This window comes from Tuber melanosporum (genome assembly GCF_000151645.1).
Source record: "Tuber melanosporum whole genome shotgun sequence assembly, scaffold_143, strain Mel28".
Lineage (NCBI taxonomy): Eukaryota > Fungi > Ascomycota > Pezizomycetes > Pezizales > Tuberaceae > Tuber > Tuber melanosporum.
The window spans coordinates 274,921-294,686 of record NW_003298801.1 but is presented as its reverse complement, the minus strand read 5'-3'; the positions used below and the strand labels follow the sequence as shown (position 1 = coordinate 294,686).

Below are 19,766 nucleotides of genomic sequence, written 5' to 3'. Positions count from 1 at the left end.
CCCGCCCTGAGGCCCGCGAACTCGGTGCGCTTGATCGCTATACTATACCATAGATGACAGAAATCCAAAAAATTGGGAGATTTATTGCTAACTAAAGTGATACAACGGGTAATCAAGTATGTTACACCCCAGGCATCTCGCCCTGTCGACCAGCCACAGATTTTCCGCGCAACAATTGCGCACTGCGGTGCGAGCAAATCCGAGTACGGGTAGCCAAAGGCGAGAATTGAACCCTCCAAAGGGTCAAAAAGATAATTAGTATCGTACATACCCTCAGCCAATGCCATTTACTCATAACACCTGTCCCCGGAACAATGTGGACGCCCGACACGACCAGCTTTCATATTTGGTATGATGGTGGAAAAATCAGAATTCATGTTCGGCACGGACTAGAAAGGTTTCTTCTCAGCCTTTTAAATTGTCCCCCCCCCCCCCCCTCCGGTTCTGTGTTATGATAAGCACCAAACCCACCCACCAAATTGCGAGTGCCTGCACGTCTCAATTTCATACCGACTCGCTACCACGAAAGACAGATTACCGTATTAAATGTAAAACCTCATATACTCGCAGTGTCGTGACGTTTTTAAGATGAACTACTGCTACTACTACTCCAGTATTGCATATGGCCAAGAATTGGCCTGACCCATCGGGATTTTAGTGGTAACTTTATGCGATAACTTGTCTACGGAGGTATTCCACAAACGTCACGAAATTACGAGTATGATAGTCAAAGAGATATGCCATACAGCACCCCCTGATGCAAAACGCAGCGCGATACCGTTACCAACGATGATATCCAGATCACTCGAAAAAAGAAAGAAAGAAAAAAGGTTTCTTTTAAATTCTCACAAATCCTACCCCACTAAGCAAGCAAGCAAGCAAGTAAGAATAAAGCACACTCAGCTGCACATCATGTGAGAACACAATCTCGCTGCGCAGTACGAAATTGGGGAACAGCTATCTATCCTCTCCAGTATTCCGCTTCAACTGAGCAGTAATACCGTCCCACCCTTCGGAGAAAGAGGGACAAGCGAGACCAACAAAGTAATGCGTCCCACTAACCTTCAGGTAGACCCCAGTTTGTCGGTCATCAACATACCGGTACGGTACTCCATTTATAACGCCCCGCCGGCTTACTGTGCTCTGAAGGCATGCGGGCTGGCGTACGAGCACCTATCATAGCCCGGTATACCCAAGCTTAGGCATGGAGATAACAAGTCTTTGTTGAACGAGAGGATCCACGTTGGATTCGAGTAGGGTAGCTGCAGCGTTCGCAGCCCGAGCCCGGTTCTGAGGAATCGATGCCCCATACAATATTTTGACTATCGGGTTTATGAGATTTACCTTTTTTTGTCCAACAACTAATCGAGCAAGCGAGGGTGGGGAAAGGACCCACATAACGGTATGGTGCTGTACAGTACTCGTACTAATGCGGCTGAGTTGAAGTTGAACGCCAGACTATTTGAAATAAGCGGGAGTGAATCTACGCGGAGCCTGTCGTTCTCATCATGGCCATACCGGTACTGAGCAGTTCAGACTTTGCGCTATTCTGAGCACTAAATTTCACCCCTTTGGAACAACAAAACCTTTCCCTATCACGATTTCTCAAAAAGGCTAGTATTCAACAGTTCAAACAGGGCTGGGTGTTTCAGCGGCTTGGTGGATACTGGTAGACTACAGGTACTCGAGTACGTGCTGGTGGGGTACCGATACTGGTACAGTAGAGTACAGTACAAAATTTTGGAGGGTGAGCGCGCAAAAGCACCCAAAATGGATTATGACGGAGAAATCAAAGCACTTTTAAACCGTTAGGCCCTTCTCCACTACCAATGGACAAAACATCCAATTGAAAAATTTGCTGCGAGGGTGTTTGCCCGCTCATCCTCCAGTCTAATCCCCTTCCCTGCAGCTTGGCTTGCTGTTTGTTGATTTGCAAGCATGCACCTTGCACAGCCACTTGCCACAGGGAAGAGATTACACGCCAAGAGACCGGTACTTGACCATTCTAAAAGTATCCGGAAATCTTGGCGCTTGCTAGGCAAAGATGTCCTGATACTTTTGCCATGCTCGAGTGCAGTGCTGGCGTACTGTAGTACCAGGCGCCAGTACAGTACCATCCCAAGCAACAAGTACCGGTACTCGCAAGCAGGGATTTTTGTGAATCTGTATCGGCGGTTCTACTGTGCTCGAGTACTCGTACCGGTAGTATCCGCGCATCCTTTGACACACATATCTTGCTAACCCCCATTTCCGGATACCTACGGTACTACCTAGGACAAGTACCAGTGCTTTACGATACTGCGGTACTCAAAGTACTCCCGTTCAGGGTATCAAGGGTAAGTCTGTCGAGCCCAGCGGTCTCCCGACCACTCAGAGGATGCGATTCTCTCCAGCCACTGGGGGAGAATTCAACGGACTTTCTTCCCTTCGCCAAAACGTAGCCTAGCATAGTAATTTTGACGAAAGGGCCAAGGATCGACAGTATGCTCACATTCTAAGTGCACTCGCAACCCGGAGAAGAATATGCCTATGGCAGCTAATCAATCACAAACCGGGGGATGGAGTACTAGTACAGTACGATAGTCTGCACTTGCACACGATACAAGACGCTGGGGGAACGGCTAAGCGAATTCCAAAATATTGGTAATGTGCCTATTGATGGGTGGCTAGGCACCCCCCCCCCCCCGTTCCCTATGTTCTCTTGAAAAAGTGGGTCTTCAGCACCTCGGAGATTTGTTTCGAATGAAAAATAAAATGCTCTGTGACCCCGTTTGGTCCCGTGGTCGGTTGCACTCACCGACTTCTTCGGGGAGGGTAAGAGCACTGGTACAGTACAGTACAGTAGCTCGCTGTGGAGGGGGGCTTGCATCCCAAAAAACTGATGATCATACCGCACCAAGGCGCCACGAGTAGCTTAATACGATACGAGTAAAATGTATAATAGAAACGATTAAAAGGTTGATGGGATGCCCAGTCTTTCCTGAGACATCGGTGCGAGGTCGGACAGATGGATGGAGTAAATTGCACTTCTGCCTTCCCGATATCGATATCGTAGCACTGGAGCCGGCCGCCCTGTCCCACCAAGAATAGTGCCTGCCAGCGCCACCCCGACGCCCAAAAAGCTGCTCGCCTCGCAACGTTCCTGTACCGTTCGGCGGTTTGAGCCACAATGTCGAGGCTATTCTTAGAATCGGTGGTTGAGGCTTGGGCCATTGGGATAGTTAATCAGCTTCCACGCCAAGATGTTTTATCCGCCCGATTGTGCAAATAGGGTACCATACTCGAGTAAAGGCTGTCTCACCATTCCAGTAGGGCTGAACCAGAAAGGGGGAGAAGACTGTTTCTCCCTCCACCCTTCTCCACTCGTGATTGCTCGAGTATGATACCAGTACAAGTACGACACCTCTACGGTGGTGAGAGGTAAGAGCTAATCTTAGGGGGAGCACGGCGAAGAAGGCAGTTGTTAAATTAATTTTTTTTCCCTCCTGGGTATTCTACAGTGCCGTTAGCGATACGGTACTTGCGTACGAGTACAAGAACCACCGGTACCAGGTGGGCACAAGGAAATTAGTTGCAAGGAGAACATACTGTACGGTACTCGAGTTCTGTACAGTACTGTACTCCTACTCGAACATAAGCAGGCAAAGGCGGTGCCTCGCACGCCTGTGCCTGGATTTTGGGATCCCGTTCAGGTACGGCGCTTAGCCAAGGACGAGATTAGATCGACGTGGCTGGCTCAACAACGGCCAGAGGGCGCAATGATTGGTTGGTGTTCTGGAACTCCCTGCAGCACCTTGACTCGAATACTGCCCCTCCCCTGCTTGGCACTCAATAACCTTCTTTGCTGGCCAGCTGCATCAAGGTGTGGGTGCAGAGGAGGAGGTCCAAATGTTCGTTCATGAGGTGGACGAAGGGGTCGAGAGGGAATCTATGGCTGGCTCAACTCGAGCCGCTTACTGGACCCCGCACCCACGCGAGAATCAATCCTGACACAACTGAAAGGAAGTCTTTGGAGATGTTCGCTTCATGTTCCAAACATGGTCACCAGTCTTGTCCCCTTATTCACCGTGTGGGTGAGTATCACAACCGCTAATATCAAGAAGGGCTGATACCAATATATTTATCATACTCAACATTCATTTCGTTCCTCGGTGGCTTCCTACCGAGTTAGGATCTCACCGTACTAAGGTGGTGGTGGTGGTATCATAGCTACCTTTGTAGGCTGTCACACTCATCCTGACTACGTGCTGCGGCTGACACCCAACCTTCTCCGGCCCCCCCTGCATTTTTCTATTGATTCAAGTTCCCCACCCTACTTTTATATAACTGCCGTCAACTCTCCCTGGTGCCCTCACCTTCTATTCTGCTCACTCCTCTTACATATTATTATTATCTTTCCTTTTCAAGTCCATTTATTACCCACTTATCCCTTCCCTTCCCTTCCCTTCCCTTCCCTTCCTTCGTTTTGATCTGCACCACACCCCACACTCGCTCTAACACCAACAACTAACAGACACATTCCAAGAGAAATAAATAAAAAGTCCATCATGAAGAGCGCCATTTCCTTCGCCCTCCTGGCGGCCGCCACCGTACATGGCGCTGTCCATAATTCCACCGTGTCCGCTACTTCTGTCGCCGACAAATTCCCAATCATCAACTTCATGGGACCTACCATCGAGGGTGCCTCTGTCAACCGCAAGGGAGAGCTCTTTGCCGTAAACAAGACACACTTTCTCTCCCTCAAATCCGGCACTAGCGACCCAAAGAATCCCAAACTTACCGGTCCGGGAGATAAGACGAGCCACTTTGCCAGTTCCCGTTTCACTCGCACCCAGGACGTTCTCATTGGTGATGCCGTTGGCCACTCCATCTGGCAGCAGGACTACAACAGCAGTGATCTGAAGCGACGATGGAACGGGAGGTTTGCCAGGAGAGCCTATACCCCATTCCTGATCAACGATAAGCTCCTCCAGCCCAATGACTTTACCATTAACGGCGCCGAGACATACCTCTACATGTCCGGAATGAACTACACCGCCACCACGGTAGCGGGCGAACACGGCGATGTTTGGTACTACAACATCAAGACTGGCGCCTACAAGCAGGTGCCCAAGGAGGTCATGAGAGGTGCGGGAATTCATCGTTGCAATGGCATCGACCTCTCCCCCGACGACAAGTACCTTTACGTCACCTCCGCCCAGAACATTAACGACGTCGTCACAAGCACCAAGGTCTACAAGTTTGTAATCGATCCCGCCACCGGCGAACCCAAAAATCCCACCACCGAGGTGGACCTCTACCAGGTCCTTTCCAATGCCGGCGTCAAGGCGAGGGAGAGGGGCATGGACCCCGATGGAATGCGCATGGATGTTGAGGGAAACCTCTTCATTACTCTGAACGCCATCCCCGGCGTCCTCAGATGGAACACCAAGGCCCCTGGCGACGGCACTTACATCCCCCTCACCACCGTCTTCGCCCCTAGCAATCTGGAATTCGGCGGTGAGGATGGAAAGACTCTCTATATCGTTGGGCGCTGCCAGGGTCTCGAGAAGGCCTGTGTCGATGCCTACAAACATGACAAACCTGGTCGCGCCATCACCAACCTCCGAGGCACGACCCCTCCGAAAACCAATTCCAATACAGGAACCGGTAGTGGAAACAGTGGAAACAGCACTAGTAAGTCTGTCCTTAATGTTCCAATTGATTTGACCCCGCTAACTCCAACTCCCCAGGCCCCGGAACCGAATACCCTAACGTATCGAACCCACCCAACACCGGCAGCGGTAGTCCAACCGACGCCGAAAAGGAAATGATGAGGATGAAGCTTTTGGAGTGGATCAAGATCATTGAGAAGTACATCGCGACCTGGCTCAAGGATGGAAACCCTGTCCCAAACTAGATGAAATCATTATTTCCTCGGCATAATTCCGTGTCTATTTTTTTTTTTTTTTTTTTTTTCAGCTTTCCCCCCCCTATTTTTATATATATTACCGCGAAAAACTTTGTCCTGTTAACTACCTACTACTTGGGTGGACGATACGATTACTAGAAAGGGGTCATTACCTTTCCTCATGAGCATTGTTTTGTTCCCCCTTTTTTTCACTCACCTCCTTTTTTTTTCTTGTCCGTTTACTATCGTATTCCCCTTCCTCCTTCTCTTCCTCCTTTCCCACCACAAACACAACACAGTAATCTACCAGGGTGGGAACAACCCAATCCTACCCTCTATTATCTACACTTACATACCTTCATACCATCATTGAGACGGGACGGGCGGGAAGCACCAGGGGGAACATCGGAAAAACGGTCTTTGTTTGTTACCACTCATGGTTTATTTTCTTTTTTCATATATATGTATTGTAGCATTGCGCATGGGATTGGCGTTCATAATATTATCTCTTTGTTCCCTTCTTGTTCCCTGCGGAAAACGAAATATGCTGGGTTAGGGTGCAGTGCTGGTACGCTTATTGGATGCCAGGTTGCTGTTAGATTAGCTCACATTTGTCATCCCTGCCGTTGCCGGTTTCAGATGTAACTCGAGGCCTGATTGCCCCACACCGCCGGGCGAAGCCACAGTTTTGGGAAGGATCCACTCCCCTCGAATACCAGCCGATCCCGGGCCCTCCCTGTATGATACCGGTACTGTACCAGTACGAGTACTTGTGCCCGAGAATGATAGAATACGATATGATACCAGCTGTAAAACCCAAGGTGCCACCAAGGATAGCACCGTACCCCAACTCCCAAGCAGAAACGCGAGCTGAAAAATCCGAAAAACCAAACCAGATCCGAGTGCATTTGTTGATTCTTTGAAAAGTCTTGGAGTGGTATCTGATGATAGGGCTCCGGAACCGGTACCTTCTTTGGGGGTGGAATTCAAAACGAGTGGAAAGTATTGAAGGTGGGAAACAATTCTAACCAGTGGAATGGTGAAAGAAGAAAAGAAACGAAAAGAAAAAGCTGATCATCTTGCTTTCTCACCTCCTGTCCTGTCAACTTACTGTATCTGTTTTGTCTGCTTTTCTGGATGGTGCCGGTGCCTTGCCCGTTGATTACACCCACTGCATGGGCCTGCGAGAACCGGTAGGCACTGGTATTGTACTCGTACGTGTATTCTAGGTTCAAAGTTCCTTACCCCGCCCGGTTTTGTTTCTCGAAAAATCGCGATAAAACGGCATGTGCTAAATCTTTATGATACACGTATAACCAGGACTACTCGTACCGTAAGCCTTCAAGGGAGCGGCACACAGTTGCTGGTGTCTGATAGTTCTCGCCGGATTATGAGATACGGCATCTAAGAGGAGAACAAAGCCTCATCACTTTCCGTTCTCAGAACCCCGAGAACGCGCATACATACCGGTGTGGATTGGAAGCATGGTTGGCACAGCACTTGCAGGGTAGGTATGATACCGGTATGATATCTACGAGTGCGGCCGATGAATATATCCGTCACGTGAAATCTGGTAAAGCAAAAGCAGCACATTGCAACTGCGGACACATATTCCCCATACCATGCGTGATACCCAAATGTTCAGCATAATGATATCAATACAGTAAAATAAACCGGAAAATGCAGAACAGAAGAACCTCAAGGGAAAAAAGGAAACAAAGAAGAGAAAAAGCAGGAAATTATCCATGAAAATTATTATCACACTTATTTTTTAATAACAAGTTCAAGCTTATTTGGAAGATCCAAACAATGCCAATGTATTAAGTCAAGAGGTATCTTCTCCTATTTGAGTACCAAAGCTCTCTTTACCTGCTCTTTCGTACTTTGACTATGCCCAGAAAATTCATACTCCTCAAGTGAGTACTTCGAATAGTTCCATAATGTTTTGATCTTATTCAGGTCAGGTGATTACACTGGCCAGTCCACCGAGTGCAGTTGTAACATGTTCGCAAGGTGCTAGTCACATTATCGGTAAAGGTACGATAGTTGGCAGGTGGCCTGCTCTACCAGAGAGGAGGCGAGAGCTGAGAACTAAAGGAGATTTCGATGGTGTACTGAGGAACAAAGAAGTAACCGTTCAACCTAGTAGATTGATATACTGTCTGTCGAAGTCTGCCTTTTCCATCGTGGAATCAGGCAGTCTTTAAACACACAAATCTGTTCATATCTAGCATGAACGAAACTAATCAAAGGTATCAATTGATACACTTTAGTAAAACTAATTAAGTATTAAAGTGATACTTAAAACAAAATATAAAACAAAGCCAAGTATTAAACGATACTTAAAATATAACGTGTTCACAAGGTGCTAATCACATTATCGGTAATAGATACGATAGTTGGCAGGTGGCCTGCTCTTCCAGAGAGAAGGCAAGAGCTAAGAACTAAAGGAGACTTCGAGGGTGTACTGGGGAACAAAGAAGTAACTGTTCAACCAAGTATATTGAAATACCGTCTGTCAAAGTCTGCCTTTTCTATCGTAGAAACAGGCGGTCTTTAAATACACAAATATGTTCATATCTAGCATGAACAAAACCAAACAAAGGTATCAATCAATACACTTTAGTAAAACTAATTAAGTATCAAAGCGATACTTAAAACAAAATAGAAAACAAAACTAAGTATCAAACAATACTTAAAACAAACCAAATATCAAAGCAATACTTAAAGCAAAACATAAAATAAAACCAATAACCGAGTATCCATACAAGTTACATTCTCGATAAAGTACCCAGTCAATTCCATTCTTAGATCTGTCTCCTTAGTCCTTAATCTGTTCTTTAAATTCTCATTCGGGATTTCTTTTTCAGTGCAAGTAGCCTGAAGAATGCAGATTAGTTTGATTTAAATATTGAACCTTGGCGTTCAATTCTTGCAAAATGGTGAATTCCTCAGTTTTCTCAATGAGTACTCATATCCTTCTTTGAGTCTGCTAACTTTTCTTTACTTCATTTTCTCTTTCAATCATTTTGTTAAAATGATTCTTCTCTTACTCAGTCTCCCTCTCTCAGACAAAACACAGACTGTGGTATTCATACACTATACATGCCCAAAACATGATATGGATATCAGAAGTCTCAAAGTGATGTATATTGTAGTCAAGTGGATTTGACCCACAGGGTCGGGAGATATTGGAAGAATGCCGTGGGTGACCTATTTCAACTCAGGTCTCATCTGAATATACAACAATACCTGCAATAATTAGCATTAGGTATAAAGCAATACTAAGTAAAATGTTACTCTATAATGTGAGCTTTTAGTATATCAAACATTCATTCTCCTTACATGATATATGTTTTCACAACTCTTGAATTGCAGTAAAAAAAAAAGAGAAGTCTACCTTGAGTCTATCTGTATTACCCAAAATGCAAAGTCCATTCTTGCTTCCTTATAAAACAAGTTCAAAACTGGCTTTTACTGGGTAGGTGGGAACTGATGGATATTGTGGTGATTATGCATAACACACATTCGATCGTTGAGTGAGCAGCTTTCATGAATGTGGCTTGGCATGAAAAAGGTTTTCACGTGATATATGATTATCAGTCACAGGTATGTTATTGTTTCACATATATGACTCATTTGAGTCATATGATTTGTTATGTGTAGGATTTGTGATGCTTTTGCACATGGCTCAAATATGAGTCATGGGACGTGCGCCTGGCAAGTATGTCTTGTGAGTGTGTCTTGTGGGTAAGCCTTGTGCATATGATTTATGTTTCACACATGACCTCATTATGAGGTCATGGGTTTCACGCATATGACTCAGTTAAGTCATATGACTTGTTTATTGCGTTATGATTGGTTTATGAGTTTTTGTACATGACCTTGCTACGAGGTCATGGGTTTTGAGCATGTGACCACTTTGGTCACATGACTAGTTTGTTATGATTTGGTTTTGCACATGTGACCAGTTTGGGTCATATGACTATGAGCGGGAAGAATACTATATAAGGAGGCCGATGGGGCTGAGAAAGATAGGTTCTTCACGCTTTGTTCTAAGTACTTTTCCTACTTCTTGCACTCCGTATCGGAAGTGAGCATAACCAATACTTTACCTTATTTAGCTTGCGATAAATACTTCATCTGCTATTACTTGTTTATGTTTTTTCGTTTCGGGCAGTCGGTTAGAAGTAGTTGTTCTCGCTTAGAAGATACTTCAGTGTAAGATATCCGTGGCCTGGTCCCGGTAATCACTAAGTAAAGTTTGGGCGACGATGGCATCTTCGACAGCCTCCTCTTCCATGGATTCTTCCCCCGCTTCAAGGATGTCGTCCCCCGTTCGGTTCGACTCCAACCTCCTCTCCTCACTTGAGACAGCCCGTGTGGCCTTGTCTCTTGCGCCCACTACTGAGGCTGACCATGGCCTTATCCCCACAACTACATGGTCATATGTCGCACCCAAAGGGAACTTTAACTTCCTGCAGTTTCACCACTATCACGGGTGTCAGAATGCGATGAACCTGCAGTTCGATGATTTAGCTCAGCAAATGATAAAAGAAGTGGAGGTTTTGGTGAAGGCTTTTCTAGTTGGGAAGGGCTGTTCAGCTACGTGTGGCTTGAACAAGGACACCACCACAGGACTCTTTGTTCGGTTCAACTCCGATCATGGCTTGAAATACTCTCCAGCCCCCGCACCCTCCCCACCCAAAGACTCTCAAGCCGTAGTACCTGAATCCTGTGTACTACCGAACAAGAGCGCGACTACGGTAGAGGCAAGTTTATGGTCTGCTACCCCTCCCCTCGCTAGGGCTGTCCAAAGCAAGATGACTAGTTTCCTCCACCAGGCCCTTGCACGCAAGACTGGCTCATCAACCCCTTCCTTTCTGGTTAGGATGTCGTCTGGAGAAAGGGCTCTTTACGAGACCCCGAAGTTCAGATTAGATGCCCCAGAAGATGAGGACTACAACCCCCCTGCCGCTGGAATGCGACACCGTATGTGGTCAGCGTCACCTGCTAAAAGAGCTGCTGCTACAATTCTAGGGCCACAATTTTTAAGGGCCATCAATGTCGATGAAGGCCAGAAAAAACAGATTGTCCCTGCACTGCTGAGTCTGCCCCTCGATGTATACCACAAACGCCTGGCTATTCCCCCACCTGTGAGTCTCCCTTCGACCATCGAGGCTATGACACATTCTCCATCTCCACTGGTAACTGAAGTCGTCCTGCCTACCTCTGAGGTGTTGGCCTGGGACACTCCCATTGGATTTGGAAAAAGGACGCAACTCTGAAGTGACTGGACTGGGCGACAGCATCCACGCCCCCTCTCCAGTAATAGCGTCATCACCACCGGTTTTCGGTAGAGAATGGGGATTGCAGGAAGGATACCAGTCGAGCTCCCTGGAGGTTTTACATGATGCCCAGATACCGTTAGAGGTTCACCTTCCAGACACCCAGCCTGAGGAAACTGACACCGCTGTGGCTCTGGCAGACTCAATCATGGCAGGAGTTTGCGAAATGTTGGAGGCAGGTAGGACTCTATCTCCTGGGCCCCGCTCGGGAAGCATAATTGGATCCATGTTGGACGGGCTGGAGGACATCCACTCCAGCAACACTCAGCCACTTCTCTCCTCGGAGTCCGGTTCGATTGAGGATGACACGGTATAAGATGTCTGGACCTGGATGAACAATGGCTTCGCGTTTGGTAATGAAGGACCAGAGTGTAGAGTAAATTACTGGAGCAGAATGCACCTACTAGAGCGGGTGGTAAAAGCACTGACCGATATTGTTGGCAAACAAGGGGAGGAGATAGAAGCGCTGCAAGGCAAGTTGTCCTCCCGTCACCGATCTCCTTCAGTAGGGTCTAGCAATACCCAGTTTGAGTCGTTTGGAACTGCACCACCCCATGCCCCTGTTAACGGAAAGGAGTATGCTGCAGCAGCTCCTACTACTAAAGCCTCTTTCACAGAGGTAGTGAAAAGAATGGCATACGTGCCCAAGCCTCCCACCGCTCAGAAGAAACAAGCACCTTCCACCCACCTCACATCAGCAGCCTCCTCCCACCAGTCTAGTAGTGGGAGCTCCTCCAGTGAAGGGGGGGTGACTCTATGTGTCGCTCAGGGAGGAGAGGGCAAGTCCATACACTAGGAAGAAGAGGAGGAAAAGAAAGCAGAAAAAAGAGAGGGTAGAAAAAGAGGTAGGCGCCTGAGCGGGGCTGCTAGAAGGAGAAGAAAGGCTGCCAGTGGATATGGTAGCGGAAAGGAAACGGCGACCCCGGCCAAGACTCAGGGGAAGAGTACTGACAGACAGGAACCAGCCCCCGTTGCTGAGGCACCTGCTATCCTGCCAGCTCAATTGGGACCTGCGGCTATGGCCAGCATCAAGGTGACCGCAACCACAACGTGACAGGAGTACCCACAGGTCCCACAGGGACCTCCCGACTTACTCAACTCGGTACCGGCACTGCCACAGTCATCAACAACCCCGGATGCCCACAGAAGGTATATCACTATGCGATTTGCCACCCGCAAACAAGTAGCCCTACCTGAAGGTGTGAGTATCAAGGCAATTTGGAATCAGATCAACATGACCTTCTCAAACTAAGGAAAGATCCGGGGCAGTGCCCCATACGTCCGTACTGGGCACATCAGACCTGAGATTGGTTGTATCTTTTTAACCTTGGTAGGATATTCTGTCACAGAATTAGGCAACCGGCTCGACAAGACTAGGCTTGACCTACTTAGAGAACTGTCGTTACCAGAGTTCGAGTTTCAGAGGAACTTGGAGAAGGTGAAGATATTTGTTTCTGGTGTCCCACTTACTGACATAGGGCGAGGGTCAATATGGAGAGTTGAGAGATGGACTGGAAGCGCAACTTTTGATGGCCTCCGCACTGACCTGGAGCAATCCAACACTGGTGTAGTAACAGTGTCCAGGCCAGATATCATAGGATCCATTCACACCATGAGGCAGGCTAATACTATGACATGTGGCATCCGCTTTGTGGTCGAGAAAAACGAGGCCATTAGGAAAAGGTTGGCTGAGGGAAAGATTTGGTTGAGAGGAGGAGTCTGTAATGTTCGGGTATTCGAAGAACATAGACCCCTAAAGGTTTGTTGTAAGTACCTAGAAACTGGCTACTTTGAAGCCACATGTGGTCGCCCACCCCACTGTCGGTTTTGTTTTGGGGTGCACTTCTCCTGAGAACATATGTGAAGCAAGCTTGGGTGTCTGGGAGGTGTGGGCCAAGCCTGTGGACACACTAGAAGACAATGCTGGCTCTGTGACCGGATGGACCATTTCACTGGATACGAGCAGTGCCCAGGAGTCAGGTCGTCACCCCCAGCTCAGTCTTCTTCAACTACAAAGTAAGAGATGGATCGCTCTACCGACAGAACCTGCCAAGAAACTGGGACACCAGGAAAGTCAAACGGGGAGGGCCCAGAGATGACACCGCGGTCGAGGAAGGTCTTCAACACTACAACTGATCAAAATCAGCAGCGACGAGGAAGATGAGGGCCCCTATCAGAAGTCAGACAAGGCCAAGAGTAAGAAACCGGAGCGCCCCTCCCCCTCCCCCTCGCCCGTGCGTGGGATTTTAAAAACCACTGCCACCTCCAAACTCCACCAGGAAGATACCTTTTGGACTGCCCGGGACCAGGATAGTGGTACCCCCTATGCCTCTGGCCCTTATGGCCCGAGTGGATCAGTTGAGGCCCCCTTTTAATACTTATTACGACAATGGCATTAAACACGGGGAGGAGCAGTCAGAATCAAGCGCTGGCGTTTGATTTATTTTCTTTTGTTGATTTGTTTTTTATTATTGAACCACCGGTTGATCTGGAGGGGTTGCATGTACCTATAGATGTTGATGGGTGGGATTTGTTTTCCTTTATTAATAAGTCGGGTATTAAGGTATTTGTTAGATCCCATATTTGTGGGATGTTTGAAATAGTAGGGCATCGGGAGAGTAGTGCCAGCCTGGGCTACTGGGAAAAAAAGGTGAAGGGGGTACTCGCTGGAGTTTACTTCCGACCTGGGTACACTAAGGACCAATTTGTTGGCTGGTTGGATGAGCTCGAAGAGTTAAACATCATGTTTGGTGACTTCAATACAGGACACCAGGATTGGAACCCTAATGCGGACCACAACAATGCTGGAGGATGGTGGCTGAAACAGTGGTTCACGGCTCCAGTACGCCATATGAACATGGTTCTCCTGACAGTACCAACCTTTCGGGACCTGTCCAGAATTGACCTCTGCCTGCACTGAGCACCATATGTTAGACATCAATGCCTGGATGCCGCCGGCTGCGAGCACAGTGCTCAAGCCCTAAAGTTGATGGTCAACCTTCCTGACAACATTTTGTGTCAGAGACCGGCCTGAAAGAAGACAGTGTGGGAAAAGGTTAGGAAGCAGTTGGACGCCCTGCAAGGGGAAGAAGATGGAAAGTTGTGGGAAGGAGTGAGACGAGTGGTGGACACCCGAGTTGGAAAAAATGAGGCTGGATATGGCCCGGCTACGTTGATACTCCAAACGTAAGGTGGAGCAGGCTGAGGACTACAAATTGGCCCGATGTGTGTACCGAGCATGCCTGTTGAGGGCTAGGTTCGAGTACATCAGGGAAAAAATAGCTGAAAGCCAAGATCCAGACATATTTAGGTTGGCATGGAAGTTGGAAGCTAAGCGAACTCTTCCCTCTATGGCCTGCTCAGATGGGTCCTATGCTACCACACATTCAGACATTAGTAACCTGATTGTGCAGTAGCTGTCCCCTGTCGACCCCACTCCCTGGAAGGATTCTAAGATCGATATGGACAGTGCTCAAGAAATGGAAATTGCCCTTACTAGATCCCCTACGAACACAGGCCTGGGCGAGGACGATATTGGCTATCTCTTCCTACGTTTTTGGAAACGGAGAGATATGCCAACATTGAGGCACCTGGTAGACTACAGGCTGTAGCACGATATTCCAGACTGGCACAAGGCTGAGATAGTGCTTATACCCAAGCTGGACAAACCCCGGTATGATGTCATGAAATTATGGTGGATGATACATCTCCTTCCAACACCGGTAAAAGTCGTAGAGCGGGTGGTACTGTTGAGGCTGGCCGCCTGCCTGGACCTGGGAGAAACACAATTCGGGTCTCGATGGAAGAGGGGTGTTCATGATGCCATGGCTGTGGTCTTCGAGTTCTTGCGGCATAATGAGTGCTACAAAAGACTGATCCTGTCAATGGACGTCAAAGGAGGGTTTGATAACATTGATATCAATTTGCTGTCTGACCTTTTGGTGGCTAGGGGGTGCTCCAGATACCTTTGCCAATGGATCCGTCGATGGGCTTCCTGTCGGTCGGTACGGTTTCGCTTCAACGGATGCACCTCTAAGCCCTACAATGTCAGTAGGGGAGTGCCTCAGGGCTTACCACTGTCCCTGTTTCTTCTCGGCGGGTATGTGGCAGATATATTCAGGCCACACAATGCCATACTCCCCCAGTGTATATCAGCTGGTAGTCTCATACGTCGATGATGGAGTCATTATGGTAGCAGCAGAATCTTGTAAAGCAGCCCAATACCATGCGGGACAAATATTTGCAAATTGTGACTGCATAGCCAGAGCGACGGGAATGGGATTTAGTGCCCTCAACACTTAGTGGATTGGGTTTGGAGATAAGGCATGGGAAGGAATGGATTTGTTAAAAGAAATGGTATTGCCTTTAGAGGACTTATAGGTTCTCGGGTATAGGTTTAATGTATTTCTTAATTTCTCCTCTCATGTAAAGTATTGGCTGAAAAGGGAGTTGGGTGTTAGGGGAAGGATTTTGGCATTGGGAAGGAGGTTTGGGAGTGTTGGTGGATTAGGGGCGTGGGAGACTTACCGTTTGGTACAGGCAGCCTACCTTCCAACCGTCTACTATAGACTTGAGTTTGTACCCAACCACACATCCTATGTGAAGCAGATTCAGGTCCACGTTAACGACTGCCTCCGATCAGTGTTTCGAACGCCTATGAGGTTGGCAAACAATATACTGTTAGCCGAGTTCAGAACGCCGCCCGTTGCTATTCAGGGGAGATACCTACAATGGAGGTGTTATAGTCGGTTTATCAATTACCTGTACTGTGACCAACATCCGTAGTTTGGAGAAATACAACTACAGTGGAAGGAGGAAGGTATGGTGGCGCACCAGGAGACTTTGGACAAGGAGCTCACCTGTCGCCCGCTAGTCTCGATTAGGAAGGGCAAGGCGGTGATGGCTGCATGCCACCAAGTGTTATACAAAGACCTGTGTACATCTTCGGATGTGGTTATATACACTGATGGGTCCAAGTACTCGGAAGGGGCTAGTGTAGCCTGGGCAGTGTTTGAGAGAGAAGCCTTAACCCGTGTTAACGGGTGCTCGGTCCCCCCATCCTGGAGCATTGTGGAATGCGAGCTGTTTGCCATCGTGTGTACCATCCGGCATGCACAGGGTATGGTCAAGAAACGCCCAGTTCATGTGTTTTTGGACTGCGTACCGGCCCTCATCATGGTTGACAGCATGTTTTCGGATGGGGACTCAGCTGAATTGTGGGAGGTAATGGTGCCACTGTTGAATGCATTCTCACACATTAGTTTCGGTTGAGTCCCCAGTTACATGGGCATTGATGGTAACGAGATGGTCGACTTGAAGGCCAAGGCATGGATCGGAAGCCCCCTGCGCCCTCTTCTCTGGGAAGGGGTTAGCTTTAGGATTGGCGAGGCGGCCCTGGCTAGGGAGCTTCAAAAGGAGGAATGGGGGACTTGGCATGCTAGGGAAGGGCACGAATACTATGCTCAAGAACCAAAGGTGCCTCGACACCTCCAAGGCCTGACCCGGATGGATTCCTATGTTTTAATAAGAATTTACAGTAGGACGGGCATGGTCGGCCATGATGGCTGTGATGGGAAGGAAGACCGACACCACTGGACTAAGTGACCCCACTGTGTTAGGGGACGACCTGCTGATGAAGACTTGTATAAAGATTCAGCGGTTCCGAGGTGGAAGTACTGGTGGACAGAACATCGGTGGCTGGGCTTGGGGGTCCCTCGCCATGTCAAACTAATAGAGGGGGAGCTGGTTGTAGCAGGTAATCCCTTTGACGGCACACTGATAGTGGAAAGGAATGGGGGGACGGTATGGATAGAAGACCCTATGACCTGTACCCGGTGTGAGAAAAGACACGATGGCAGTGGCTACGTACTGCCTAGCGAGGTGACACTACCGAAGAAGTGGTTCTTTTTACCCGACTAACAATGGTGCGATTGTCCCTATTGTGGTACCACCATCGCCACTGCAGCCACAAAGAAATGTACCACTTTCACAGAACACTTCGAGAAATGTCCCCGGTGTCTGCGGGTTTGTCACGATCAATTTTGGCGCTCCAAGAATTTGCGGTGAGATAAGCTGAACCTGGTAACCCAGACATCGGTGGTTTTGAGGTGGGCTAAGGTGAACGGATTACTGAAGGAATCACGCTGCCCATACTGCAGCTTGGTGTTAGCAGAGGGTTACTTGGATCTTGGGTTGCATTATAAGAGGACGGAGGGATGTTGGGACAGACTGTATGTTTCTTTTGTAGAGTATGTGGGTCAGATTGTGTTGGGACCAGATAGGGGTGAGGGAATGAGATGGTGGCTGGGTGGCGAGGTGGGAAGACGTGTTAATCAGAGGCAGTACTAGTTGCTGCGAGCACCCGTGAGCCCACTCAGGTAGTGATTTTTGGATTTATGTTTGGGGGGAGCAGTTGTGAGGCGGAATGGTCCGCGGTAGTGTATTTTAGATTGTTTGTTTTTTATGGGGCGAGGAGGAGACTGGTCATATGCCAGTGTTGGCGGTACTAGTATAAATAAAATTAGATTAAATTCTAAGTACTTTTCCTACTTATTACTTTAACAAATATAAAACACCTTTACGATCTTTATCTTTATTGCAACATTATTGTTACGCCAAGGAAAGTTCTTCACGAAGAAGAGTTAGAGAAAGCTTACGATAGGCGTCCCCAATAGAAGACAAAGGTCTTGTACTATTGGTAATGTAGGCAGAGGCCTAGCACTATCATAAGATGAAGGAAGAAGAAGTAAGAGAAGAGAAGTATCGTTCCCTGTCGCCAAGAACTAACCATCCGAGAAGGGATCGTTACAGCAGCCTTGATACATAAGTCAGCTGCAAGTTGCAGAAAGAATTTTCTATGACCCTCAGGGCCATTCTGAGATTCTCTTTTAAGTGCCAGCAAGGCCTCTGAACCTTCTAGTATCACTTCAGGACCGCCCAGGCGATCAAGGTTTCCTAAGACAGTGTAGAGGTCAGAGAAATCGGTAGGGTTACTTGCTCATTCCTGGTTACGATTCACTAAGTTTAGCGAATATTTATGACTCTTCTCTGAATATGAGCTATAGCTATCTTTGCCTTTTGACAGATTTTGCAAGCAGAATCAGGATGCACTTGCAGACACTTTGAAATATTAATCTAACTTTTATCGGTGAAGAGATGTAGGGTGAGAATTGCTGATCGAAGCTCAAGAGTTGTCTCAATTGCATTTTTTTCGTTGAACTATCTTGTAAGACTTCAACAAAACTATAGAAGAGAAAGAGGCAGCATTTGTACACATTCAAAATATTCATTCCTGAGGAGAATACTGGAAGGAGACTAAACAATTTCATGATAATGATGATGTTTCTTCGCATAATATGATGGTTGCAACATGCTGCTTTTGCAACCAGATTTCATGTGACGGATATATTCATCGGCCGCACTCGTATATGATTGTCTGAGAGTCGTGGGGTTCCTGCCCTTTGAAATTTCATGTCTGGGAGGTGGCTTGGCGTGCAGGGTTTTCTGCTTTATAAGGTTCTTTCCACGTTTTCTTGGTCATCTCATGGACAAGTTCCACCATACCCCTTCTAACCTACCTTTTTTCCACCTCCATCAAGTTTTGCTTCCTCCCTTTTTCTGCTCCTTCTGTGTCGGTCAATCGTATAATAGAGGGTTTGGCCGCACCGTGCTATCAGCATTCCGTTGCAAATTTAGGAATTGGTTTTCCCAGAAGACGCGATACCCGGTATCATACGTATAGTCAGTGTGCTTGAAGATCCGTTTTAAGTGACGGCGACTTTATTGTGGCGAATGTCTTGGAATCTTGTCACGCTAACACTAAGCCGAATAGGCTGTTTGTTTAAGCTACTGGTGTGGCCGGGTGGGGCACGTTAATTGACACCGTTTACCATCTCCTGCACCTCCGATCAATAAACGCCTGGACCTGGCGGCGATACCATGGCGGATCGTCTCGCTGCCCCTAGCCACAGCACAATTATCAATTGGCATGGTGTGTCTTAACCCCTCTATTTATCTCATCTCGGTTCAAGTCAATTTTCCTCTAAGTTATATATCCTTCGGCACCATGGAGTATATCGAGCAGTTCAGAGAGCAATATTTCCCACAAGTAGCAGAGTAGCAGCTCGGTCGAAACACCATCCAACTACTCCCGCGGCCGAGTTGATGTTGGACACTTTCTATAGGGAATTGATACCTTATGTGTCCAATCTCAGCTCGGCTGCGGGAGTACTCGTACTCGAGTAAGGAAAGGCCCATAACACCTCCCACACCGGTAATCCCTTCGTCTGTGTTCCAGCCCTCACTCTCGAGCTGAATAGGACGATATTGTCGTCACTTGAGGAAAAGGTCGATAGACTCCTCGGGGCTGGAAATTACGTTGGCCAGGCCACCGTTGAGCGATCGAAGCCATGCTTTTATAAGCCTAGCCTTTGAAGATCGGAGGAAAGAATACGCACTAAAAGGTCCTGGGGCTCGGGAACGAAGGGGTCGGCATCACCAGAAACGCGCAACAATTGCCCCATCATACA

The 19,766-nt window shown here is 47.8% G+C and overlaps 1 protein-coding gene; it reads left to right on the top strand.

Moving 5' to 3' along the window:
- Positions 1-4,385: 4,385 nt before the first annotated feature.
- GSTUM_00002751001 (uncharacterized protein) lies at positions 4,386-5,899 on the top strand (the record flags this gene model as incomplete). XM_002836408.2 has 2 exons in its annotated part: positions 4,386-5,676; positions 5,733-5,899. Exons 1-2 carry the CDS (start codon positions 4,548-4,550, stop codon positions 5,897-5,899), a joined length of 1,296 nt encoding a protein of 431 aa, XP_002836454.1. The 5' UTR covers positions 4,386-4,547.
- Between the last annotated feature and the right edge of the window lie 13,867 nt (positions 5,900-19,766).